This window comes from Oncorhynchus tshawytscha, linkage group LG07 (assembly GCF_018296145.1).
Source record: "Oncorhynchus tshawytscha isolate Ot180627B linkage group LG07, Otsh_v2.0, whole genome shotgun sequence".
NCBI classification, from domain to species: Eukaryota; Metazoa; Chordata; class Actinopteri; order Salmoniformes; family Salmonidae; genus Oncorhynchus; species Oncorhynchus tshawytscha.
Window position 1 is genome coordinate 4,968,822 of NC_056435.1, and position 26,697 is coordinate 4,995,518.

The following is a 26,697-nucleotide window of genomic DNA, read 5'->3' on the forward strand; positions in this document are numbered from 1 at the left end:
AGAGGGCCTCAGCCTCTTCCAGCCCACAGTCACCCTATCAGTCTACTCTTTACCCACTATCAGTGACCACCTACCATCTCTACAAACACACAGTGGTGGCACCAAGCTGTCAGGTGGACTCGGCAGCACGTCTTAGTACGGATTGGAGACCATTAGTGTACTGTACAATTGAATCGGCTATAATGTAAAGAAGCAGAATCCAAAAGGATTTTAGTGCAAAGAGGAGATACGTTGTTTTTTATTACAACAAGTTGGTAGGTATCTCAGTGACAATACAATACATTTCAAATGGGATGTATTTTGGCTTTGTAATTCATTTTTATTATTCATCTTTCCTCTTATAAATGTATTGTAGACAGTCCAGGATGCCTGCTGGATCAGTGAAATTACACAGCATCAAAAAGCTGGGAGAAGAAAACAATGGTTTTGATGAAGGTACACCTGCATAAATATGATTATGTTCAATGCATCATTTTGATGTCATTTTCCTGACATAAACAATGCTTTTGAAAAGTATAATATTTCTCTATCATCTCTTTATTACAGATCCGAACGACGCATACATGTAAGTGCATCTTCCTCAGATAAAAAAAAAAAACACTTGTCATGACTTATATTCTGTGTGGTTTGTGTTCATGTTGGTAAAATTGATAAATTAAACAAAATACGTTTATGGATTTTTTAGTTGAACCTTTATTTAACTAGGCAAGTCAATTAAGAACAAATTCTTATTTACAATGATGGCCTTCCCTGGCCAAACCCGGGCGATGCTGGGACAATTGTGCGCCACACTATGGGACTCCCAATCGGTTGTGATACAGCCTGGAATCGAACCAGGGTCTGTAGTGACGCCTCTAACACTGAGATGCGGTGCCTTAGACCGCTGCGCCACTCTGGAGCCCATTTCTTATAATGTTTCTCAGAATTGTGACACATAAAAACAAGGTCACATTAATAGTATGTTATTTTTTTCTTTGCTGCAGGATGATGGGGAACACGAAACAGGACACAAAGTAAGTCTCTCTTCTCCCCCTACATTATTCCCCCTCATGTCCTTTAGGCTTTGACTAATTTCTCTGTGATTGTCCCAGGTCTCCAAACAAGAAGAAGGAAGCTGCTATCAGGATTGGCTTCTTTCAGCTGGTAAAGTATTTTATTTGTGTTTCTTTTCATAGAGATGAAACAAAACAGTATCTAACTCTATGGTTCCTTCAGTGAATTCACTGTGCGGTTGTGTTGTGTAGTGTAGTGTGAAGGTTACATGAAGACCTTTTTATGTTATCTCATGTGTGGGAGAGCTGGTTCATAACTCTTGTACATAAGAACTTTAAACCACAACTGGACTGGAAATCTTCAGAAACGGGTATAAGAATGGTAGTACAATATGAGAATTTTTTTAATTTTTTTTTATTTCACCTTTATTTAACCAGGTAGGCTAGTTGAGAAGAAGTTCTCATTTACAACTGCGACCTGGCCAAGATAAAGCATAGCAGTGTGAGCAGACAACACAGAGTTACACATGGAATAAACAAATTAACAAGTCAATAACACAGTAGAAAACAAAGGGGGAGTCTATATACAATGTACAATGTGTGCAAAAGGCATGAGGAGGTAGACGAATAGTTACAATTTTGCAGATTAACACTGGAGTGATATATGATCAGATGGTCATGTACAGGTAGAGATATTGGTGTGCAAAAGAGCAGAAAAGTAAATAAATAAAAACAGTATGGGGATGAGGTAGGTGAAAATGGGTGGGCTATTTACCAATAGACTATGTACAGCTGCAGCGATCGGTTAGCTGCTCAGATAGCTGATGTTTGAAGTTGGTGAGGGAGATAAAAGTCTCCAACTTCAGCGATTTTTGCAATTCGTTCCAGTCCCAGGCAGCAGAGTACTGGAACGAAAGGCGGCCAAATGAGGTGTTGGCTTTAGGGATGATCAGTGAGATACACCTGCTGGAGCGCGTGCTACGGATGGGTGTTGCCATCGTGACCAGTGAACTGAGATAAGGCGGAGCTTTACCTAGCATGGACTTGTAGATGACCTGGAGCCAGTGGGTCTGGCGACGAATATGTAGCGAGGGCCAGCCGACTAGAGCATACAAGTCGCAGTGGTGGGTGGTATAAGGTGCTTTAGTGACAAAACGGATGGCACTGTGATATACTGCATCCAGTTTGCTGAGTAGAGTGTTGGAAGCCATTTTGTAGATGACATCGCCGAAGTCGAGGATTGGTAGGATAGTCAGTTTTACTAGGGTAAGCTTGGCGGCGTGAGTGAAGGAGGCTTTGTTGCGGAATAGAAAGCCGACTCTTGATTTGATTTTTGATTGGAGGTGTTTGATATGAGTCTGGAAGGAGAGTTTGCAGTCTAGCCAGACACCTAGGTACTTATAGATGTCCACATATTCAAGGTCGGAACCATCCAGGGTGGTGATGCTAGTCGGGCATGCGGGTGCAGGCAGCGATCGGTTGAAAAGCATGCATTTGGTTTTACTAGCGTTTAAGAGGAGTTGGAGGCCACGGAAGGAGTGTTGTATGGCATTGAAGCTTGTTTGGAGGTTAGATAGCACAGTGTCCAATGACGGGCCGAAAGTATATAGAATGGTGTCGTCTGCGTAGAGGTGGATCAGGGAATCGCCCGCAGCAAGAGCAACATCATTGATATACACAGAGAAAAGAGTCGGCCCGAGAATTGAACCCTGTGGTACACCCATAGAGACTGCCAGAGGACCGGACAGCATGCCCTCCGATTTGACACACTGAACTCTGTCTGCAAAGTAATTGGTGAACCAGGCAAGGCAGTCATCCGAAAAACCGAGGCTACTGAGTCTGCCGATGAGAATATGGTGATTGACAGAGTCGAAAGCCTTGGCAAGGTCGATGAAGACGGCTGCACAGTACTGTCTTTTATCGATGGCGGTTATGATATCGTTTAGTACCTTGAGTGTGGCTGAGGTGCACCCGTGACCGGCTCGGAAGCCAGATTGCACAGCGGAGAAGGTACGGTGGGATTCGAGATGGTCAGTGACCTGTTTGTTGACTTGGCTTTCGAAGACCTTAGATAGGCAGGGCAGGATGGATATAGGTCTGTAACAGTTTGGGTCCAGGGTGTCGCCCCCTTTGAAGAGGGGGATGACTGCGGCAGCTTTCAATCCTTGGGGATCTCAGACGATATGAAAGAGAGGTTGAACAGGCTGGTAATAGGGGTTGCGACAATGGCGGCGGATAGTTTCAGAAATAGGGGTCCAGATTGTCAAGCCCAGCTGATTTGTACGGGTCCAGGTTTTGCAGCTCTTTCAGAACATCTGCTATCTGGATTTGGGTAAAGGAGAACTTGGAGAGGCTTGGGCGAGGAGCTGCCGGGGGAGGAGCTGTTGGCCGAGGTTGGAGTAGCCAGGCGGAAGGCATGGCCAGCCGTTGAGAAATGCTTATTGAAGTTTTCGATAATCATGGATTTATCGGTGGTGACCGTGTTACCTAGCCTCAGTGCAGTGGGCAGCTGGGAGGAGGTGCTCTTGTTCTCCATGGACTTCACAGTGTCCCAGAACTTTTTGGAGTTGGAGCTACAGGATGCAAACTTCTGCCTGAAGAAGCTGGCCTTAGCTTTCCTGACTGACTGCGTGTATTGGTTCCGGACTTCCCTGAACAGTTGCATATCACGGGGACTATTCGATGCTATTGCAGTCTGCCACAGGATGTTTTTGTGCTGGTCGAGGGCAGTCAGGTCTGGGGTGAACCAAGGACTGTATCTGTTCTTAGTTCTGCATTTTTTGAACGGAGCATGCTTATCTAAAATGGTGAGGAAGTTACTTTTAAAGAATGACCAGGCATCCTCAACTGACGGGATGAGGTCGATGTCCTTCCAGGATACACGGGCCAGGTCGATTAGAAAGGCCTGCTCACAGAAGTGTTTTAGGGAGCGTTTGACCGTGATGAGGGGTGGTCGTTTGACTGCGGCTCCGTAGCGGATACAGGCAATGAGGCAGTGATCGCTGAGATCCTGGTTGAAGACAGCAGAGGTGTATTTGGAGGGCCAGTTGGTCAGGATGACGTCTATGAGGGTGCCCTTGTTTACAGAGTTAGGGTTGTACCTGGTGGGTTCCTTGATGATTTGTGTGAGATTGAGGGCATCTAGCTTAGATTGTAGGACTGGCGGGGTGTTAAGCATATCCCAGTTTAGGTCACCTAACAGAACAAACTCTGAGGCTAGATGGGGGCGATCAATTCACAAATGGTGTCCAGGGCACAGCTGGGAGCTGAGGGGGTCGGTAGCAGGCGGCAACAGTGAGAGACTTATTTCTGGAGAGAGTAATTTTCAAAATTAGTAGTTCGAACTGTTTGGGTATGGACCTGGAAAGTATGACATTACTTTGCAGGCTATCTCTGCAGTAGACTGCAACTCCTCCCCCTTTGGCAGATCTATCTTGACGGAAGATGTTATAGTTGGGTATGGAAATCTCTGAATTTTTGGTGGCCTTCCTGAGCCAGGATTCAGACACAGCAAGGACATCAGGGTTAGCAGAGTGTGCTAGAGCAGTGAGTAAAACAAACTTAGGGAGGAGGCTTCTGATGTTGACATGCATGAAACCAAGGCTTTTACGATCACAGAAGTCAACAAATGAGGGAGCCTGGGGACATGCAGGGCCTGGGTTTACCTCCACATCACCCGCGGAACAGAGAAGGAGTAATATGAGGGTGCGGCTAAAGGCTATCAAAACTGGTCGCCTAGAGCGTTGGGGACAGAGAATAAGAGGAGCAGGTTTCTGGGCATGGTAGAATATATTCAGGGCATAATGCGCAGACAGGGGTATGGTGGGGTGCGGGTACAGCGGAGGTAAGCCCAGGCACTGGGTGATGATGAGAGAGGTTGTATCTCTGTATCTCAGATCCAGCTGAAAAATAATAATAACCATAAAGAATGGAGCATCATGGGCCAGACTTATCACACACAGGCAGGTTCCAATGGGGTGCCTTTGTTGTGGCAATGACAATATTAAAATCTACATGGTTACAGTGATTAAAGCATGCATATTTTGTCCAGGTAGTACATGCTGAGCTGATAGGTCAGATTATCAGAACACCTGTTGTGATGACTGACCCATTGGTTGGTTGTGTGTGTGTTTGTGTGTGTTTGGTGTGTGTGTGTATTTGCAGTTCCGTTTCGCCACATGCCGGGAGACCCTGATGATGGTGGGGGGTAGTGTGTGTGCCTTCCTCCACGGTTCCGCCCAGCCTCTCATGCTGCTGGTGTTCGGGATGCTCACTGACACCTTCATCGAGTACGACATCGAGTTACAGGAGCTCCTGGACCCCAGGAAGGAATGTATCAACAACACCATACAGTGGAAGAACCAGTCAGTATGGACAGACTGGCTGGACAGCAATAACACTGATAAGATGAAGAATTTAACATGCGGGTAAGTCCTATTCGTTGCTGCGCACAAGATCAGGACGTTGCTGTACATGGAATTTCTATATCAAGGATTAAGGATAGAAAGATGTGACTATAGTGGCCTACTGTCATGGGCACAGGGAAAATGGTCTCTTTATGTATTTTAGGGTAAGGTTAGGGTCTTCTTGTTGTCTCAAGCTGTTGTCTTTTGTAATTTGTGTACAGATGTAGACTCTTAATTTGCAGGAAAACTTTCCTGCGATGCATGACATGTAAAACCTGTAGTGTATTCAAGGTTTAATAAAGCTTCTGATGGCTATAATTCCACTTTGAAATGTCAGACTTGATTTTCCCTTACAAAAAATGTAACAACCCCTACAAAAATGTCAATTAATTATAATCCACATAATAATTCACATTCCCTGTAACTGCAGGATTATTTTCCTGCTGGAGCAAACTGGCTGAAATTAAGATCCTACATCTGTATGATACTCATTTTCAGGCTTCTGGACATTGAGTATGAGATGACCAATTTTGCTTACTATTACGTTGCCATTGGATGCGCAGTTTTCTTGCTAGGATACCTTCAAGTAAGTATATCGTTTGCATCAACATACTGAGTTCAAGCAGTTTGATGACAGAGCGCTAGATCTCGATTGCTTTGAATGCCTTATTTCTCTTTTAGATCTCGTTGTGGGTGACGTCTGCAGCGCGACAGATCCAGATCATCAGAAAGATGTACTTCAGGAAGGTGATGAGGATGGAGATCGGCTGGTTCGACTGCAACTCGACTGGAGAGTTAAACACACGCATGTCAGAGTAAGAGAAAAACACAGACCAAATTCCCCTGTTAGGTTTTAATAGAAAAAGTTCTGGGAACATTTGCATTTCCTAACATGCTTAGGATGCTTAGTACAGATGTAGGATCTTAATTTGATCACTCTTTAGTTGCTGAGAATTTTCCTGCACAGCAGGAAATATACAATTGTAGTGTATTTGAGTTTTAAAAAGAACTGTTAGGGAAATTCTGCAGTTCTATAAAGTATACAGGTACTCGGATCCAATAATTTTGTTCCCTGGTTGGGCGTTGAAATTTCAGACTTTATTTGCCCTAACAAAACATGTATTAATTCCTACAAAAATGTCCATTAATTATGGTCCACATAATAATTCACATTTCCTGTTGCTGCAGGATTATTTTTCTGCTTTAGCAAACTGGCCCAAATGAAGAATATATATCTGTAGTTGTTCTTGAATTTGACCTGACCTGAAAAAACGCTAATGACTCTCATGTCTCTGTCTGTGGTGTGCTCCGCTATTTCACAGTGACATCAACAAGATCAATGACGCCATTGCGGATCAAGTGAGCATCTTTATCCAGCGCTTCACCACCTTCGTGTGCGGTTTTGCGATGGGCTTTGTGAAGGGATGGAAGTTAACGCTCGTCATCATCGCAGCCAGTCCTCTAATTGGAGTCGGGGCCGCCCTCATGGCTCTGGTAGGATGGTCAACGTCAATCAATGTGGTCACTTCCTATCCCAATAAACTGAAACGGTCCCTTTCCTTCCCTCCTCTCTGTTTAACTCTGTTAGGAATGGATAGATGAAAGCAATTTACTAGGGGTCACTTGGTAAAGGAGACAATGAAAGTTAAAGGCGACAAGGAAAGCTCATTTATGAGTATTAGGAATAGGCCTATAATTTACATTGTTAATTTACTATGTGTCGATTCTCAATGAGCTCCATTGATGTGGGAGTTAGTAAGTGTACTGTACTGACTGCACCTTTCTACTTACCACCTCTGCTCTCGTCTAGTTTGTGGCCAAGCTGACGGGTCAGGAGCTGCAGGCCTATGCTAAGGCTGGAGCCGTGGCCGACGAGGTGCTCACCTCCATCAGAACAGTGGCTGCTTTCGGAGGAGAGCTAAAGGAAGTGGAAAGGTAATATAATAGCATGACAGAAACTGACCTAACAATTTCTCCTTTAGCTATTTGCTGAATTTGTAAGTGCCAATACTCGCCAGACAAATTTGACATTCTTTACCTTGATCAACCTCACTATATACTGTTAAATTCCATTCATTGTTTTCTCCTTAAGGGGCAACTAGTAGCACCACCTTACATATTATATTGAGTGCCGGGCCTCTATCCCAGTTTAAAGGGACTCTCCAGAACTTTTGTATAATTTCAGCCAGTAGTTTTGAAAGTCGTGCTCACGAGCCAAAACGGGTCCCTGCTTTTTGTGTACTACGTCATCCAATTGTGTAATTCCAATCCTGCAACAAAAAAAAAATCACAATTGTTTGTTGGAATTTGTATGATATGTTACGATTTTGTTGTGCTTAAGATCTCCGATTGCATCTTTAACCCTCTGTCCCTTTCTCTCTCTCCCAGGTATGACAAGAACCTGATCTCAGCTCAGCGTTGGGGCATCAGGAAGGGCCTGATCATGGGCTTCTTCACAGGCTACATGTGGTTTATCATCTTCCTGTGTTACGCCCTGGCCTTCTGGTACGGATCCAGCCTAGTAGTGGACACACAGGAGTACAGCCCCGGAACACTGTTACAGGTACTATTTAGTAAACATACGGCCAACACCATGAAGTATACTTTATAAAGAGTCCATATGTAGTTCAGCTATAGAATCACATTTATTTGGTTTATGAATGAATAATAAACAGTAAGAGCTTAAAAAATAATGATCACCTCATCTGTCCTGTGCATCTGTCTTGTCTGTCATCGCAGGTTTTCTTTGGTGTGCTGATAGCAGCCCTGAACTTAGGGCAGGCATCTCCATGTCTGGAGGCATTTGCTGCAGGAAGAGGAGCTGCTACCATCATCTTTGAGACCATCGACAGGGTGGGAATCTCAACATTGTTGGAGAATTTCATTGAGCATTCAATTTACTGTGTGCGCACGCTCACTTTACACAGCCCTGGGGGTTAACACTGCCATTTGTCTGGCTGTGTCACTGTGCCTAGGAGCCGGACATCGACTGCCTCTCAGAAGCAGGGTACAAACTGGACAAGGTCAAAGGGGACATTGAGTTCCATAACGTCACCTTTCACTACCCTTCCAGACCTGAAGTCGTGGTACTGTGGCTTAGTATTTCCTATAACGACGACATGCATCTGATTATTGTGGAATATTTCGTTAAAGATGCAGTCTGTAATTTGCTTTGTGTCTTGCCAGATCCTGGACAAGCTGAGTGTAGCAGTGAATTCTGGCGAGACGACCGCCTTTGTGGGGCCCAGTGGAGCTGGGAAGAGTACCGCCGTGCAGCTCATCCAACGTTTCTATGACCCCAAGGAGGGCATGGTATGTTATCGTCCCTGACATATATTTAACATGATGTAACACATTAGTAAATAATACTACTTCTATCAGTACAAAAGTGCACCTCCACAAAAGTGTATCACTGAGAGAGTCTTTAGAGGAAATAGTGTAGAGACATTTTAAATGTCCCTTTTTTCTCCCTCCCATTCTATCTTTCTCCTTGTTTATGCCTTGTCTCAGGTGACCTTGGATGGCCATGACATCAGAGGCCTGAACATCCAATGGCTACGCTCGTTGATGGGCATCGTGGAGCAGGAGCCTGTGCTGTTTGCTACAACCATCGCCGAGAACATCCGCTACGGTCGCCCCGGAGTCACCCTGGATGACATCATCCACGCCACCAAGGAGGCTAATGCCTACAACTTTATCATGGACCTACCACAGGTGAGGTTGACAGCATTTAGCGCGCTATACATTGAGGGCTAGTGTAACCGGTGTGAAATGGCTAGCTAGTTAGCTGGGGGAGACCTTGAAGTAGTTGTTTCGCGGCTTTTATGGTGCGATAGGTAACGATGCTTCGAGGGTGTCAGTTGTTGATGTGGGCAGAGGGTCCCTGGTTCAAGCCCAGGCAGGGGTGAGGAGAGTGACGGAAGGAAAACTGTTACACTAACATGACAACGATAGTCCGATCTGGAACACAGTCTACTTATTTGTGACTTTTGTCTCCAGTGTTTTTCAAAGGCTTAAAAACGTCAACATCTACTGTCTACTGTCTATCTACTGTCACATGGCCTTTCAGTTCAATGACATAAAGACTTGTGATTGGTGAAACAGAAATTTGACACGCTGGTGGGAGAGGGTGGAGGTCAGATGAGCGGCGGTCAGAAGCAGCGCATCGCCATCGCCCGGGCCTTGGTTAGGAACCCCCGGATCCTACTGCTGGACATGGCCACCTCCGCTCTGGACAATGAGAGTGAGGCTGTGGTACAGGAGGCACTGGACAAAGTGAGTGGGTTGCATCCCAAATAGCACCCTATTCCCTAAATAAAGCAGGAAGTGACCAGGAAGTATCTCTTCTAGGATCAATTAAATATAGTAATAATAGTTAGGATAACTCTGATGATAGATTGTGTTCCTGTATCATCTTTCATACGACATGATCAGACCTAAGTACGTGACAAATGGTAGAAAAACAACCATGAAAATAACTATATTTACAGTAGCCAGGTAGGATAACGGTCTCGTGTTTATCTCCTATAAGGTACGCAATGGCCGCACCACCATCTCCATAGCCCATCGCCTGTCCACCATTAAGAACGCAGACGTGATCGTGGGCTACGAGCATGGGCGGGCGGTGGAGAGGGGCAAGCATGATGAGCTGCTGGAGAGGAAGGGTGTTTACTTCACTCTGGTCACCCTACAAAGCCAAGGAGACAAGGCTCTCAACCAGAAGGCCAGACAGAGTAGGTCCCTATGAGATCAATGCATCCCCATCCTCTGCCAAAATTCTAAAGTTGACTTGCACACACTTTTGTCAACATAACAAGTATTAAGAGAGAAATGAATGTGCAGGAACACTTCTAACAAAACATTTCTTATAACATTTTGTATAATAACCTCCTTCCTTTTGCCTGTGTCAGTGGCGGGCCATGACGAGCCAGAGCAGAAGAGTTTATCCAGGGCCGGGAGTTACAGGGCCAGTCTCAGGTACTGTAGAACTATGTCTCTCATGATGAACTTCACATCCTTTTCACAAGGCCTCACTCATATCTGGTTACAGTGAATCCGACACACATCTGGGTGAAGCACGTCAGACATTTTGTGCCAGAAGGCTGACTGACGGTGTCATTTTGCGTCTCGGTAGTGCGTTGACTTGGTGCTTGTCTGTTGTTGTGCAGATCCTCTATCAGGAAGAGGACCCGCTCACAGCTGTCCAACCTCATTCCAGAAGCAGAATCCTTCATATCTCAGGCAGACGCGGGCAAGGTCTGTGTGTGTGTGTTTTTGTGTGTGTTTTTGTGTGTGTGTGTGTGTGTGTGTGTGTGTGTGTGTGTGTGTGCGTGCGAGTGTGTGTGTGTGTGTGTGAGAGAGAGAGAGAGAGAGAGAGAGAGAGAGAGAGAGAGAGAGAGAGAGAGAGAGAGAGAGAGAGAGAGAGAGAGAGAGAGAGAGAGAGAGAGAGAGAGATAAACGGGGTTCATTGCCACTTACTCTTTCCAGGTAATCTACAGTTTACATGTGTGCATTTGTTATGCATGTATCCATAGTCCATACACGTGTGTGTATGTATATATATATATATATACAGTGCCTTGCGAAAGTATTCGGCCCCCGTGAACTTTGCGACCTTTTGCCACATTTCAGGCTTCAAACATAAAGATATAAAACTGTATTTTTTTGTGAAGAATCAAGAACAAGTGGGACACAATCATGAAGTGGAACGACATTTATTGGATATTTCAAACTTTTTTAACAAATCAAAAACTGAAAAATTGGGCGTGCAAAATTATTCAGCCCCTTTACTTTCAGTGCAGAAAACTCTCTCCAGAAGTTCAGTGAGGATCTCTGAATGATCCAATGTTGACCTAAATGACTAATGATGATAAATACAATCCACCTGTGTGTAATCAAGTCTCCGTATAAATGCACCTGCACTGTGATAGTCTCAGAGGTCCGTTAAAAGCGCAGAGAGCATCATGAAGAACAAGGAACACACCAGGCAGGTCCGAGATACTGTTGTGAAGAAGTTTAAAGCCGGATTTGGATACAAATAGATTTCCCAAGCTTTAAACATCCCAAGGAGCACTGTGCAAGCGATAATATTGAAATGGAAGGAGTATCAGACCACTGCAAATCTACCAAGACCTGGCCGTCCCTCTAAACTTTCAGCTCATACAAGGAGAAGACTGATCAGAGATGCAGCCAAGAGGCCCATGATCACTCTGGATGAACTCCAGAGATCTACAGCTGAGGTGGGAGACTCTGTCCATAGGACAACAATCAGTCGTATATTGCACAAATCTGGCCTTTATGGAAGAGTGGCAAGAAGAAAGCCATTTCTTAAAGATATCCATAAAAGTGTCGTTTAAAGTTTGCCACAAGCCACCTGGGAGACACACCAAACATGTGGAAGAAGGTGCTCTGGTCAGATGAAACCAAAATTGAACTTTTTGGCAACAATGCAAAACGTTATGTTTGGCGTAAAAGCAACACAGCTCATCACCCTGAACACACCATCCCCACTGTCAAACATGGTGGTGGCAGCATCATGGTTTGGGCCTGCTTTTCTTCAGCAGGGACAGGGAAGATGGTTAAAATTGATGGGAAGATGGATGGAGCCAAATACAGGACCATTCTGGAAGAAAACCTGATGGAGTCTGCAAAAGACCTGAGACTGGGACGGAGATTTGTCTTCCAACAAGACAATGATCCAAAACATAAAGCAAAATCTACAATGGAATGGTTCAAAAATAAACATATCCAGGTGTTAGAATGGCCAAGTCAAAGTCCAGACCTGAATCCAATCGAGAATCTGTGGAAAGAACTGAAAACTGCTGTTCACAAATGCTCTCCATCCAACCTCACTGAGCTCGAGCTGTTTTGCAAGGAGGAATGGGAAAAAATGTCAGTCTCTCGATGTGTAAAACTGATAGAGACATACCCCAAGCAACTTACAGCTGTAATCACAGCAAAAGGTGGCGCTACAAAGTATTAACTTAAGGGGGCTGAATAATTTTGCACGCCCAATTTTTCAGTTTTTGATTTGTTAAAAAAGTTTGAAATATCCAATAAATGTCGTTCCACTTCATGATTGTGTCCCACTTGTTGTTGATTCTTCAAAAAAAATACAGTTTTATATCTTTATGTTTGAAGCCTGAAATGTGGCAAAAGGTCACAAAGTTCAAGGGGGCCGAATACTTTCGCAAGGCACTGTATATATATGTCTTAATGTGTCCAGAGTGCCTTTGTGGAGGAGGAAGAGGTGGAGGAGCAAGTTGAGCCTGCTCCAGTGACTAGGATCCTGAAGTACAATGCCCCTGAATGGCCCTACATGCTGTTTGGAACCATCGGAGCTGCTGTCAACGGAGGAGTCAACCCAGTGTACTCTCTGCTCTTCAGTCAGATTCTGGCGGTAAGGTGGAGGGCTCTAGTATTGACCAAGACAGTCTTCATTGAATATCGGTTCATTAGCTTAATCAGTGTATGTGTGTGTTGCTGTAGACATTCTCCATACCAGACCCAGAGGCTCAGAGGAGGGAGATCAATGGCATCTGCATGTTCTTTGTGCTGGTCGGAGTGACTTCCTTCATCACCCAGATGCTCCAAGTACATGTCCCTCCCTCCCTCCCTCCCTCCCTCCCCCTCCCTCCCTCCCTCCCTCCCTCCCTCCCTCCCTCCCTCCCTCCCTCCCTCCCTCCCTCCCTCCCTCCCTCCCATCCTTTATGTTCACCTTTCTTAATCTTCACATCAACCGGATCCTTTCTCCTGCTTCTCTAAACTCTGCGACAAGTGAAGCCTATTTCTCTGTGTTTTTTGTCATTCATTTCCCTTAACCTGATCTGATGGTGGCGGTGTCTCCCCCCCTAGGGCTATGCCTTCTCTAAGTCTGGGGAGCTGCTGACAAGGCGCTTGAGGAGGATGGGTTTCCACGCCATGTTGGGTCAGGAGGTGGGCTGGTTTGATGACCACAGGAACAGCCCCGGGGCTCTGACCACACGGCTGGCCACTGATGCCTCCCAGGTCCAAGGGGTCAGTATGGACCTCATATAGTCCTCATAGAGGGCAGTTACCAGACCCCAGACCAAATAGTACTAGTGTCTTTCAAATACTTGATTTAATGGAGTGCTATGGAACTAATGCAGCAGACACAAAAGACAACCTCACCCATCTGGCATTCTGGGTAAATAACCTATTCCGAACCCAAATTGATTGATTGATACCGCTCCCTCATTCTCTCCTAGGCCACTGGCTCTCAGATCGGAATGATCGTTAACTCTCTGACCAACATTGGCGTTGCCGTCATCATTTCCTTCTACTTCAGCTGGAAGCTCAGCCTGGTCATCCTGTGCTTCCTGCCATTCCTGGCTTTGTCCGGAGGCTTCCAGGCTAAGATGCTCACTGGCTTCGCCAAGCAGGACAAACAGGCCATGGAGGATGCAGGACGGGTAGGCTACCGTACTCCACCGTACTCCACCGTACTCCACCGACTCACTGGACAGGGCTGTTTGTAACACAGGCTGGAGTCACATAGTGCTACTGTGACTGGAAGTGAATTGTCATTGAAGCAAGGCTGTACACTAACTTCTCACATGAGTTATCAATACGTTATCAACATGTGTCTTGAAAGCTTCTGTTTGGGTCATTCAAGCAAAGTCACTACCACAGAACTTCCCTTGTGTCAGATTGTAAGATATTTCAGCCTGTAACTATTGTAATGTCTGTTATAGACATCAGGTGAGCGCTTCCTGAAACCTCGTCACAGTAGACCCACTGGAGAGCTTATCTTAGAGTGTGGTAGAGATAATGCGTGTAGTCCCTGTACTGTAGACAGTTCCTACTTCCTGTTCTAGACTTACAAGGTGGTAGTGGTGGGTGGTTGTGACATTTCTGTGGTATCTTTTGTAGATCTCTGGCGAGGCCCTGAACAACATCCGCACCATCGCAGGGCTGGGGAAGGAACAGCGCTTTGTGGAGATGTACGAGGCTCACCTGGAGGCTCCGTACCAGGCCGCCAAGCAGAAGGCCAACGTGTATGGCGCCTGCTACGGCTTCGCCCAGTGTGTCGTCTTCATGGCCAACAGCGCCTCCTACAGGTTTGGAGGGTACCTGGTGCGCCAGGAGGGCCTCCACTTCAGCCTGGTCTTCAGGTGAGAGAAACTGTCTGCCTGCCTGTCCGTCTGCCTGTCTGCCTGCATACCTGCATACCTGTCAACAATATAAACAGACCATGAAATCACATTGTCCAAGATGTATTCTACTACCTCCGCCACCTTTGTTTATTTCTTTATATGAACTTGACTAAACCCCATTGTCTCTCTGTGATTGGTTCAGAGTGATCTCAGCCATAGTGACCAGTGGCACAGCGCTGGGCCGAGCCTCTTCCTACACCCCAGACTACGCCAAAGCCAAGATCTCAGCTGCCCGTTTTTTCCAGCTCCTCGACCGCGTGCCAAAGATCCGCGTCTACAGCAACGAGGGGGACAAATGGGTACATGTCACCCGTGCACGCACACACAAACACGCACTCACTCTCTCTCTCTCGCTCACGCCCCCTCTCTCTCTCTCGCTCACGCCCCCTCTCTCTCTCGCCCAGCCTGATTTCAGAGGGAACTTAGAGTTCATTGACTGTAAGTTCACGTACCCGACCCGGCCAGACATCCAGGTGCTGAACGGCCTCAACGTGTCGGTAAAGCCCGGCCAGACGCTGGCCTTCGTGGGCAGCAGTGGCTGTGGGAAGAGCACCAGCGTCCAGCTACTGGAGAGATTCTATGACCCCGACCAGGGCCAAGTGGTGAGTCCTCAGTTTATCTCAGCACCACGCAATATCCCCATATGTCTCTAGAGGTATAAGGGCTGTAAGAGGGTGGGGGTATCCTGGGAGCTGGATTAGTTCACAGGATAGTTGACTGGATTTTCCACGTTGCATTGCAGATTATTGATGGCCATGACTCGACTCAGGTCAACGTCTCGTACCTGCGCTCCAAGATCGGCATCGTATCCCAGGAGCCCATTCTGTTTGACTGCAGCATCGGAGACAACATCAAGTACGGAGACAACCTGCGCGAAGTCAGCATGAATGACATCATCTCCGCATCCAAGAAAGCCCAGCTCCACGACTTTGTCATGACACTACCTGAGGTAATGCTGCTGTCAGTGTACTAACTTCAAACAACACAGTCAGTGTACTAACTTCAAACAACACGGTCAGTGTACTAACTTAAAACAACACGGTCAGTGTACTAACTTCAAACAACACGGTCAGTGTACTAACTTAAAAACAACACGGTCAGTGTACTAACTTAAAACAACACTGTCAGTGTACTAACTTAAAACAACACGGTCAGTGTACTAACTTAAAACAACACGGTCAGTGTACTAACTTAAAACGACACTGTCCGTGTACTAACTTAAAACAACACGGTCAGTGTACTAACTTAAAACAACACGGTCAGTGTACTAACTTAAAACAAGACAAAATTGCAAGTTTGTAGCACCATTAGGAAGGAAACGCCAACGATTTAGATATGGCATTTAAATCAGTTGTGGCCAGTTATTCTAATATCTTCGTTTCTATCAAAGATACCTGCATACTAAGATCCAAATACAAATGTCCAGTTTTTATGCCAAACTTCTAGTCACAAAAACTCTGTCACAGTATACCCTTCATCTGTTGCCCTTTGTCTGACACAGTAGTCTTTAAAGTTTGAATTTCTCCCTTTAGAAATACGACACCAACGTAGGTTCCCAGGGCTCCCAGCTCTCTCGGGGACAGAAGCAGCGCATAGCAATCGCCAGGGCGATCATCCGCGACCCTAAGATCCTGCTACTGGACGAAGCCACTTCAGCCCTGGACACGGAGAGCGAGAAGGTAATGTCTCCATGACAACCGCCTGTCATCACCACAAGCAGTAGAAGAAGTCCTGAACCTGATCAGGATAGATTCAATTTATACAGATCTTTCAATTACAAATAGCTTTAGAATTGGTACGAGGCGAGGCAAGCATGCAATTTGCCTGAATGGGGCAGAGGCAGTAATCAAGTAATCATGGTGAGTCATGGGTGATTGTGATATCAGCTAAAAGCTTTGTGTGTGTGTGTGTGTGTGTGTGTGTGTGTGTGTGTGTGTGTGTATATGCGTGCGTGCGTTACAGACGGTGCAAGAGGCGCTGGATAAAGCGAGGGAGGGCCGAACCTGCATCGTCATCGCCCATCGTCTCTCCACCATCCAGAACTCTGACATCATCGCCGTTATGTCCAGGGGCTTTGTCATCGAACAGGGACCACATGACCAGCTCATGGCTCTCAAAGGGGCCTATTACAAACTTGTCACCACCGGTGCACCAATCAGCTAACTCCTCAGGGTTATAGGAGCCAAACCAGGAAATGCCTGTTCAGGTCATCACACCGGGTCATATAGTATTTATTTTGCAGAAGGAATCCTGTCAACCGTCACACATTCTTTAGTTTTAATTGGTCATGCTGTGTATTAATTTGTTGTCGTTACATTTAAACAGAACTATGGCTGGTATGCATTCACTACTTGTATATACTGTGGTGTACAACATGAAGGATTAGTTCAATGACTTTGTTGAAGACATGTATTCAAGGTGGGCTTTCCGGTGTTCATAATTCTGCTCTATTCATTGTCTTACATTGACACAGGTCAGTGTTAAGTCTGAGACATACTGTAGGTCTGAGTGGCTACCTTTTTTATATTTGACTTTTTACTTTTGTTTGTAATTAACTGTATTGCATAAGAATAAATTGAATCCAAATATCTACACTGAGGGTATGAAGTAACTGTTTACGATTGTCGACCGTTTGTGCTGTTTACCATTATACATTTGTGATTTAAAAATGTTTTTGATTTTAAATTGAACCTTTATTCTTTGAACCAAATATGGTGCATTTAAATTGCCTGCAGACGATAATACATTCTACAACAGTTGATTTTCCTTAGTCAAAGGTTAAGATAACAGACTCCTTGAAGAGCCTGGGACAGACTAGTACTACAGACTAGTACTACAGACTAGTACTACAGTATTCCCTACACCAGGTCTTGCTGATACTTCCATGACTGACACCGTGACACCCTGACCTGACACCAGGATGAGATTTGCTGCGTCCATCCATCAGAGGTAATGTGTGATCACACCGCTCTGACCTTATGGAATGGAGTCTTCATCAGAGGTAATGTGTGATCACACCGCTCTGACCTTAAGGAATGGAGTCTTCATCAGAGGTAATGTGTGATCACACCGCTCTGACCTTAAGGAATGGAGTCTTCATCAGAGGTAATGTGTGATCACACCGCTCTGACCTTATGGAATGGAGTCTTCATCAGTGGTAATGTGTGATCACACCGCTCTGACCTTATGGAATGGAGTCTTCATCAGAGGTAATGTGTGATCACACCGCTCTGACCTTAAGGAATGGAGTCTTCATCAGAGGTAATGTGTGATCACACCGCTCTGACCTTATGGAATGGAGTCTTCATCAGTGGTAATGTGTGATCACACCGCTCTGACCTTATGGAATGGAGTCTTCATCAGTGGTAATGTGTGATCACACCGCTCTGACCTTAAGGAATGGAGTCTTCATCAGTGGTAAATGTGTGATCACACCGCTCTGACCTTATGGAATGGAGTCTTCATCAGAGGTAATGTGTGATCACACCGCTCTGACCTTATGGAATGGAGTCTTCATCAGTGCATCCCAGGTTCCCAGCACCCAGACAGGGGTGAATCAGTATGCCGATGAAGCAATATTATCTTTCCTGGCTCTCTGCTCACATTCTGTACACTTAGAGGACACTGTTTTACTTTGTGCCATGTAGCGTCAATACAATATTGATTGATACCGGCGCGCCTTAGACAGGTCCTGGAATCAAGTGTGGTGTTGAGTGTCTGGGTCTCTGACTTAATGGGTGAGAAGCGGGGCTAACGTGCTCTAATATGTCTTGTCCACTATTGCCCAGTGCAGAAGGACTGAGTTTGTGTTTTCAATCTCAAGTCATTAACCTCCACGATGTTATCCACTTGTAAAGATGAGTCACCATCCCTGACCTTATTGTTGACCTACTGTAGCTCAGATTTGAAGTCCTATACTGTCTCTGTCCTACTAGTCCTATACTGTCTCTGTCCTACTAGTCCTATACTGTCTCTGTCCTACTAGTCCTATACTTTCTCTGTCCTACTAGTGCTATACTGTCTCTGTCCTACATGTCCTACACTGTCTCTGTCCTACTAGTCCTATACTGTCTCTCCTACTAGTCCTATACTGTCTCTGTCCTACTAGTCGTATACTGTCTCTGTCCTACTAGTCCTATACTGTCTCTGTCCTACTAGTCCTATACTGTCTCTGTCCTACTAGTCCTATACTGTCTCTGTCCTACTAGTGCTATACTGTCTCTGTCCTACTAGTGCTATACTGTCTCAGTCCTACTAGTCCTATACTGTCTCTGTCTTACTAGTCCTATACTGTCTCAGTCCTACTAGTCCTATACTGTCTCTGTCCTACTAGTCCTAAACTGTCTCTGTCCTACTAGTCCTATACTGTCTCGGTCCTACTAGTGCTATACTGTCTCTGTCCTACTAGTCATATACTGTCTCTGTCCTACTAGTCCTATACTGTCTCTGTCCTACTAGTCCTGTACTGTCTCAGTCCTACTAGTCCTATACTGTCTCTCCTACTCTGTCTCTCCATATGTCTCAGCCTCCACCCTGGTGAAAAGTCAAGCCTCAGAAGATTTAACACACTTACCATGTCATTACTACCTACTGGGTGGCTGGTAGCACCGTGGTTAAAGTGCTGGGCCAATAACCGTAAGGAACCTAGTTTGAATTAAGGTGAAAAATCTGTTGACGTGCCCCTTGAGTATGGCACTCAACCCGAATTGCCCCAGGGTTGCCGTTGATAATGGCAGACCCTGTCTCAGGGAGAGCGGGATATGCAGAAAACACATTTCCAATTCAAACATGCATATTTGTACATGTGTGAAACAAGACAAATACAATCACCCACCAAGTTATTATTGAACAGTAAATGCGTTTGTATTAAGCAGCGACAGTAAATGTGATTTAGAGACCTCTGTATTTCTAATGCTCCATCATCCATCGATGACACAAGGGGCCTCAACGAGAATGAGGAACGGGGGTCCAACTAAATCAAAGACTATAGGTAGGCCTGCTCCCAAATGGCCCTGTCAGAGATTGATGTTGCTTTGGTATTGAATTAGATGCATTTAAAAAAAATCTAAGACCATGTCCACGGTTGGAATTGGTTGGGGATGGAATTTGATTCACTTGGGAGTGCTACATGAAACTTTAGTGGTAAACTCAGTGGCATTAGTTGACCACTTGGTGGCATTGTATCCTATTCTTTTCATAAGTATTATAGTGAACTGAATTGGTAATGTAATAGCAGAGTGTAGACCATGAGTAGAAGCACGGTAGAACATGTACTATATGCAGGATGGAGTACTGAACTGCGGAGGTAAGGTACCCTGCTGAATTCCACCTGTTGTGTTGTCATGAACTCATAGAGTGCCATTTGGGTAGAGTCATTTGGTTTTTTTTAAACTACAAAAAATGGTCAACATTCTATCATAAAAAGCACATGTTCAACTTCATTAAAAAAACATTTCCCATTTCAATGACTATGGTGAAACAGATCACTATGATTTTACTATTTGACGTTCAATGTTTCTTTAAAAATATATATTTAAAAAGGAATAGTTTCACCGTTTTCAAAGGAGAGTCCAGTTCACATAACAGGGTTGACCTTAAAATGAGAGAGAAATGCGAATCTCGTTAAATTAATTATAATCTTCAGAAATGACTTTATCAAAGCAAGAAAAATAACTAGGGCTTTACAAAAAATATATAATAATAAGATAATAATATTTGGGCTTCACAATGAGGTGAAAAGTTGGGGAAATGTTTGGGTTAAGTGGATTAAGACTTCCTAGAAGTCAGAAAAACAGGAGGGATATGTCAAAATGCTGATTTGGGTCTAACCCTTGTCGTTGAAGTTCTACTCCATGTCGTGGAAATTACCACCAGGGACACTCGAAGTCTATCTTAAATGAATCATCTTTTATTAACAATTACCTGGAGAGGTTCCAACCAACTCAATGCACCATGTACACATGTTGATCAGGAACTCCAACTGAGGAGTCCCGTTAATATTGAATGATGAATAAGCTAAATCATGCAAATATGACCTGTCTGCAGTATATAAGTGAACTAACGGATAACGTTTGATAAAATTCACTATTGGTGCACCATTTCTACTTAAAATATCAACATGCACTATTTGTGGAACAACTCAAATAATGTGGACTATGCAATGACCATGGAGCGGATTGTGAAATTGGCCAGTTGTTGTTTGTATAACATGCATCTGTTTAACATCTGTTAAAAGCCCTGTTTATACCTTGTGCTAATGAGTCCTTATCTTGTCTACTTTTTGATCGTGCCCACATTTCCAGAAATGTGACTACACATGTATTCAAATGTATATGTTATCCCTTCCTGACGGTGGCCAGGAAGATCTGATCACAATGTGTCTTTGTTGGAGGAAATTATAGTTGAAATGATTAATTATGTATACATTTAAATTAGAACCATTTATTCTAATACTATCATGTTATGGTATGAAATGTATGGGTTCTTGGTTAAGCTGTTACTGAAAATGTAAGTAAAACAAATTAATTGTCTGTACCTTGCGGGTTTAAGGGAGGGAGAAAAGTATATCTTTTAGACAGATTGGAATGTTTGTTTTATGAGGGGAGTAGAAGAAGATCTCCAGACCTGAAGACACTGCGCTATTGTGAGGATCGGAGAGAGTGTGTGAAACTGATGACGTCATTTTATGTTCTCTCTTTAAAATGTAATGTTCTTTGTATTTTGGGTGAGTACTCATCAAGAATAAATGCTGAACTTGTTTTTAAAACTGGTCTCTTGCTAATTCATGCAAAATGATAAACTTACAACTTATTATGAAATAGATAAGAGTGTGAATTTGGTTTTGGCTACAAAACATATAGGAATTTAGAATTCCTCTAACAGTCTTTTACTCATCTTCACCTGTCTAAAAATGCAGGCACAATCAGAATGTGGACAAGATCAGGATAAAGGACACAAGTTAGAACCAGGTATAAACAGGGCTTTAAACAGGACACTTATTTGAACAGTGAAACTGTAAAGCGATGAGTCATTAGCCTACCAGGTGACTTCGAATCAAGATGAGGTTAGATTAGGAAACATAGGGTTCATTTTACTTCTCTAAAAGGCTGTTTTGTAAGTCATTGTGAAAGACAGCATTGTGTGCAATGTGATTATGAAAGAGGTACAGAGTTCATCTGTTTTGTTTGTCTACTGTGCCACTGGTGGATATAAAGTGTCAGTGTGCAGTGGTACGCATTGTGAGTCTACGATCACAGGGAGAAGGTACAGTAAAACATTGCTGTCGTGTGTGTGTGTGTGTGTGTGTGTGTTGTTTTGCTGACCCAATGTGGAATTTGAACTGTTTTGCACACCTTTCGTACGGGGACGTCATGACCAACTGGAGACAAAATCTTGGTCCCCACAAGGCGGACTATGTGTGTGTGCGTGCGTGTGTGTGGTTTTGGGGTAGAAGTAAGGGGATGTGGATAAGCCTTTGAGTGTATCAATATCAATATGGCCTATTTGAGTATATTGAGCTGGACCCAGATCTTTCCATGTGTTTCTACCTTTTCCGTTTATCTCTAGAATGAAGTCTCTCGTGCTCCTTCTATTGGTGGCTGTTACTGTATCATCTGTGCTGTCTACACCCCTCCCTGAAGACTCTGAAGCAGAGGTTCACAAGGAGTTTGAGACATGGAAAGTTAAATATGGTAAAACTGGTTCAGTACTAATATTTCACCAATGGATATTTACACTGAGTATACAAAATATGAAGAATTCCTTCTCTTTCCATGACATAGACTGGCCAGGTGAATCCAGGTGAAAGCTGTGATGCCTTATCGAACCATTCATTGTTAAATCAACTTAAGTCAGTGTAGATAAAGGGGAGGAGACAGGTTAAAGAATGATTTTTAAGCCTTGAGACAATTCAGACATAGATTCTGTTTGTGTGCCATTCAGAGGGTGAATGGGCAAGGACAAAATATTGAAATGCCTTTGAACAGGGTATGGTAGTAGGTGCCTGGTGCACTGGTTTGTGTCAAGAACTGCAACGCTGCTGGGCTTTTCACTCTCAACAGTTTCCCTTGTGTATCAAGAATGGTCCACCACCCAAAGGACATCCAGCCAACTTCACAAAGGTGGGAGGCATTGATGTCAACAAGGGCCAGAAATCCTGTGGAACGCTTTCAGCACCTTGTGGAGTCCAGGCCCCAACGAATTGTAGCTGTTCTGGCTAGAGAGGGAGTGCAACTCAATATTAGGAATGTGTTCCTAGTGTTTGGTATACTCTGTGTATAATTGCATTGACAATGAATTAGCTGTCAAAATGTCAACACAGAAAGATACATTTAGAGTACATTTGCAGGGAAGAGCTATCCGTCTACCGAGGAGGAAGCCAAACGTAAGGAGATGTGGTTAGCGACGAGGAAGAGGGTGATGGAACACAATGTGAGAGCAGGAAATGGATTAGAGAGCTTCACCATGGCGGTCAATCACTTTGCTGACCTGGTACGGTTCAATATTTACTGGTCAATTATTAACTTTCAATTGAGTTAGTTAGTTTAGAAATTCTATCTCAGCCACTGGCTTTACAATAACATTTCCAAATCCGTCTTAGGCCCATAGTTTTAGTTTAAATGATTGATTTATATTGTAGTCAGTTCCTTCTGTGATATTTTCTTAGCAGCCCTGTTGAGTCTCTTTGTTGAGTCTCCGTGTCTTTGCTTCCTCTCACAGACTAATGAGGAGGTTCCTAGAGGACTTTTGCCCATGGTAAAGTGCCGCCGTCATTACAACGCAATTCCCTATATGGTTAATCACAATAATAGTATGATGAAGAACTCTGTCTTCTGTCTCAGCCTCGACCTGAGGAAGAAGAGGTGGACAGAGAGTTTGAGATGTGGAAGACTCACAATGGTACAACTGGTTTAATACTAACGGAATGCAAAGGAGGCTGGTGGCACCTTAATTGGGAGGACGGGCTCGTGGTAATGACTGGAGCAGAATGAGTGGAATGGTATCAAATACAACAAGCACATGGTTTCCAGGTGTTTGATGCCATTCCATTTGCACCATTCCGGCCATTATTACTAGCCTCCTGTGACTGAATGAGGCTTCATTTTAAGGCAGTGGCCGTGTCAGAATACCCATAATAGCGTACTACATAATTAAACTCCATACTCATTTCGGCATATGATCTAGTAGAAATCACTCGTTTCTTCCGACTCACGTATTTGACAACAGCTGGTAATCAGATAAATTGTTGCGCTGTACCAAAACGAATGAATGGTGGGAATGAACGCAATTGCGCATTAGATTACATATTCGGAGTACTGTTCTTTTTTTAAATGTCGCATTCTATTTAGTACGCTAGTATTGGTATTCGGAGACGGCTACTGTTTCCACTGGTAGTAGTGCAATGGCCCCTAAATAATTAAAGGGAAATATGCTTTTAAAATAAAGTGTGGTGGTAACCTAGCATTGGTGAATGCAGATGCTAATATTTACTAAATAGACATGTTTGTAGGTAAGACCTATAACTCCACCGAGGAGGAAGCCAAGCGTAAGGAGATCTGGTTAGCTACTAGGGCAAGAGTGATGGAACACAACAAGAGAGCAGAGAATGGCTCAGTGAGCTTCACCATGGGGATGAATTCCTTCTCTGACATGGTAAGGTGGTACCATTTATTTATTGTCAAATAATTATCAAATTGATTAAAGTATTTAGAATATTCTGCTACAAACAGCTTGTCTAACATTTTATTGTCTTATTTTTGAGTCTCTGTCTTTTTTACACCCCCAGACTTCTAAGGAGATTCCTAGAGGTGGACGTCTGGTTGTGTTTCCCAGTCGAGATGGAGGGGAGGAAGCAGAGGTGGATAAAGAATTTGAAACGTGGAAGGTTCAACACGGTAAAACGGGTTCAATACTCACTGAAAGAAACAAAAATAGACACCAGTGATGGTTGACTACAACAGTTTGAACAATACAGACGTTACGTCTCAATGTTAACTGACCATTTGCAGGGAAGAGCTATGGTTCCACCGAGGAGGAAGCCAAGCGCAAGGAGATCTGGTTAGCTACTAGGGCAAGAGTGATGGAACACAACAAGAGAGCAGAGAATGGCCTGGAGAGCTACACCCTGGCAGTCAATCACTTTGCTGACTTGGTATGGTGTTATTATTAATAGTGAAATGAATTCAGATTAGTCTGAAAGAAATCCAGGTTGTTATTTGTAGTTATACATTACATTACTATGTTGACATAAGTTATAAGTTGATATAAGATTTCTCAAACAAGTTGTTTGTCGCCTTTTTGCTTCCAGACTACTGAGGAGGTTCCTAGAGGGCTTTTACCCATGGTAAGGTATCAACATTTCAAAATGTAATGTGTTTAATGCAACAATGTCATTTAACTGAACTTACAGTGATGTAAAGTTTGTGTTAACTCTTGTTTCTCTTTCCCATTCACCCTCCTGGCCCTGACCACTCATCTCATCACAGGGTATGCTTCCAGTCACATAAGTTACTAACATTGTACTCACTACAGTCCTATTCCCAACCCTTAACTACAATGACCATAGTCTTAAAAAAATATTAAAGAAACCTTTACTAATGTTACACTCCTAAATTCAGAAAATAATCAGATATTGACAGACGGTCTGTTTCCTCCAACAGAATGAAGAAGCTTTGACCCTATGAGGAATGAACCATTTTGAAATGTACAATAAATATAAACACTACACTTTCAATTCTTGTGTCCATTTCTTCCTTTATCTTATACCGGCCTGTATGGCAGGGTTCCCCAACTGACAGTGGGCTGAATTTGGCCCGTGGGTGGTTTTATTTGGCCCCCCAATGTCACGTTCTGACCTTAGTTCTTTTATTATGTCTCTGTTTTAGTATGGTCAGGGCGTGAGTTGGGTGGGTTTGTCTATGTTCGTTTTTCTATGTTGTGTTTTGCGTTTGGCCTGGTATGGTTCTCAATCAGAGGCAGGTGTCGTTAGTTGTCTCTGATTGAGAATCATACTTAGGTAGCCTAAGTAATAATCACCCTCAAAATAATTAAGTCCTCCACAATAGTATGGGGCTTGCCTGTCCTCGCCACATGGTAGCTCAACATATAAGACACTTCTAGCCCCTTCTTATTAATGGTATCTGTCTTACTACTCGAAAGTAGTCTTTATTCTTGCTCAAAAAACTCCCGTGGCTTATTTTTCAAATTGTCATGTTGCATTTCTAAATTTTTGAGCAAGAGTGAAGGTTTCCCACGAGAGAGTAACGGTTAATGTGATTGGATGTTAATTATTTGACTAGGCTACCTGTATTTGACATTGTGTTGTTATTTCGCTGAACACTAGATGGTTTAATTTAATTTTTGGCAGTGAAACGAGGCTATTCAGGGGGAGAAAAAAAACTCAGCCAAATGTATAGCCCCCGTTGGAAAATATAAATGTACTTGTCACGCCCTGGTCAAAGTATTTTGTGTTTATCTTTATGTATTTGGTCAGGCCAGGGTGTGGCATGGGGTTTTTGTAATTGTGGTGTGTTTGTCTTGGGGTTTTGGTGGTGGTATTGGGATTGTAGCTTAGTGGGTTGTCTAGCAAAGTCTATGGCTGTCTGGAATGGTTCTCAATCAGAGGCAGGTGCTTATCGTTGTCTCTGATTGGGAACCATATTTAGGCAGCCATATTCTTTGAGTTTGTCGTGGGTGATTGTTCTTAGTGTCCTATGTGTACTCTCGGTTAGTTTGCACTAGATAGGCTGTTTCGGTTTCGATTACGTTTATTGTTTTGTGTAGTGTTCGTGTTTCTTTATTTGATTAAACATGAATCTCAATCGACACGCTGCAGTTTGGTCCGACTCTCCTTCATCACCACTAGAAAACCGTTACAGAATCACCCACCAACCAAGGACCAAGCGGCGTGGTAAACAGAGGCAGCAGCAACCGCAGCAGCAGGAGCAACAGCAGCAGCAGCAGCAAAGGCAGCAGCAGGAGCAAAGGCAGCAGCAGGAGAAGCAACAGAGGCAGCAGCAGCATTGGGAGAGGCTGCACTCTTTGGATAAATGGACTTGGGAGGAGATCCTTGACGGACAAGGACCCTGGGCAGAGCCATGGATGGAATTGGAGCTGTCGGCGAAG

General features: G+C 44.0%; 2 protein-coding genes across 2 annotated transcripts; both read left to right on the top strand.

Moving 5' to 3' along the window:
* On the top strand, positions 1–17,168 carry LOC112237723 (bile salt export pump-like). The gene is made up of 29 exons (XM_042323958.1): positions 1–254; positions 356–435; positions 547–565; positions 984–1,013; positions 1,092–1,143; positions 5,157–5,419; positions 5,897–5,984; positions 6,080–6,213; positions 6,721–6,892; positions 7,209–7,333; positions 7,787–7,961; positions 8,138–8,251; positions 8,374–8,484; positions 8,585–8,710; positions 8,909–9,112; positions 9,503–9,673; positions 9,930–10,131; positions 10,309–10,375; positions 10,567–10,654; positions 12,624–12,797; positions 12,887–12,991; positions 13,253–13,414; positions 13,627–13,830; positions 14,291–14,532; positions 14,717–14,873; positions 14,979–15,176; positions 15,317–15,523; positions 16,107–16,253; positions 16,537–17,168. The coding sequence occupies exons 2-29, from the start codon at positions 366–368 to the stop codon at positions 16,735–16,737; spliced, it is 4,008 nt and encodes a 1,335-aa protein (XP_042179892.1). The 5' UTR covers positions 1–254; positions 356–365; the 3' UTR covers positions 16,738–17,168.
* A 4,512-nt stretch (positions 17,169–21,680) lies between these two features.
* On the top strand, positions 21,681–25,306 carry LOC112237724 (cathepsin K). Its single transcript, XM_024406323.2, has 10 exons — positions 21,681–21,837; positions 22,141–22,265; positions 22,922–23,064; positions 23,293–23,328; positions 23,415–23,472; positions 24,083–24,225; positions 24,359–24,467; positions 24,582–24,724; positions 24,881–24,916; positions 25,233–25,306. The coding sequence occupies exons 1-10, from the start codon at positions 21,728–21,730 to the stop codon at positions 25,254–25,256; spliced, it is 927 nt and encodes a 308-aa protein (XP_024262091.1). The 5' UTR covers positions 21,681–21,727; the 3' UTR covers positions 25,257–25,306.
* Positions 25,307–26,697: the final 1,391 nt, after the last annotated feature.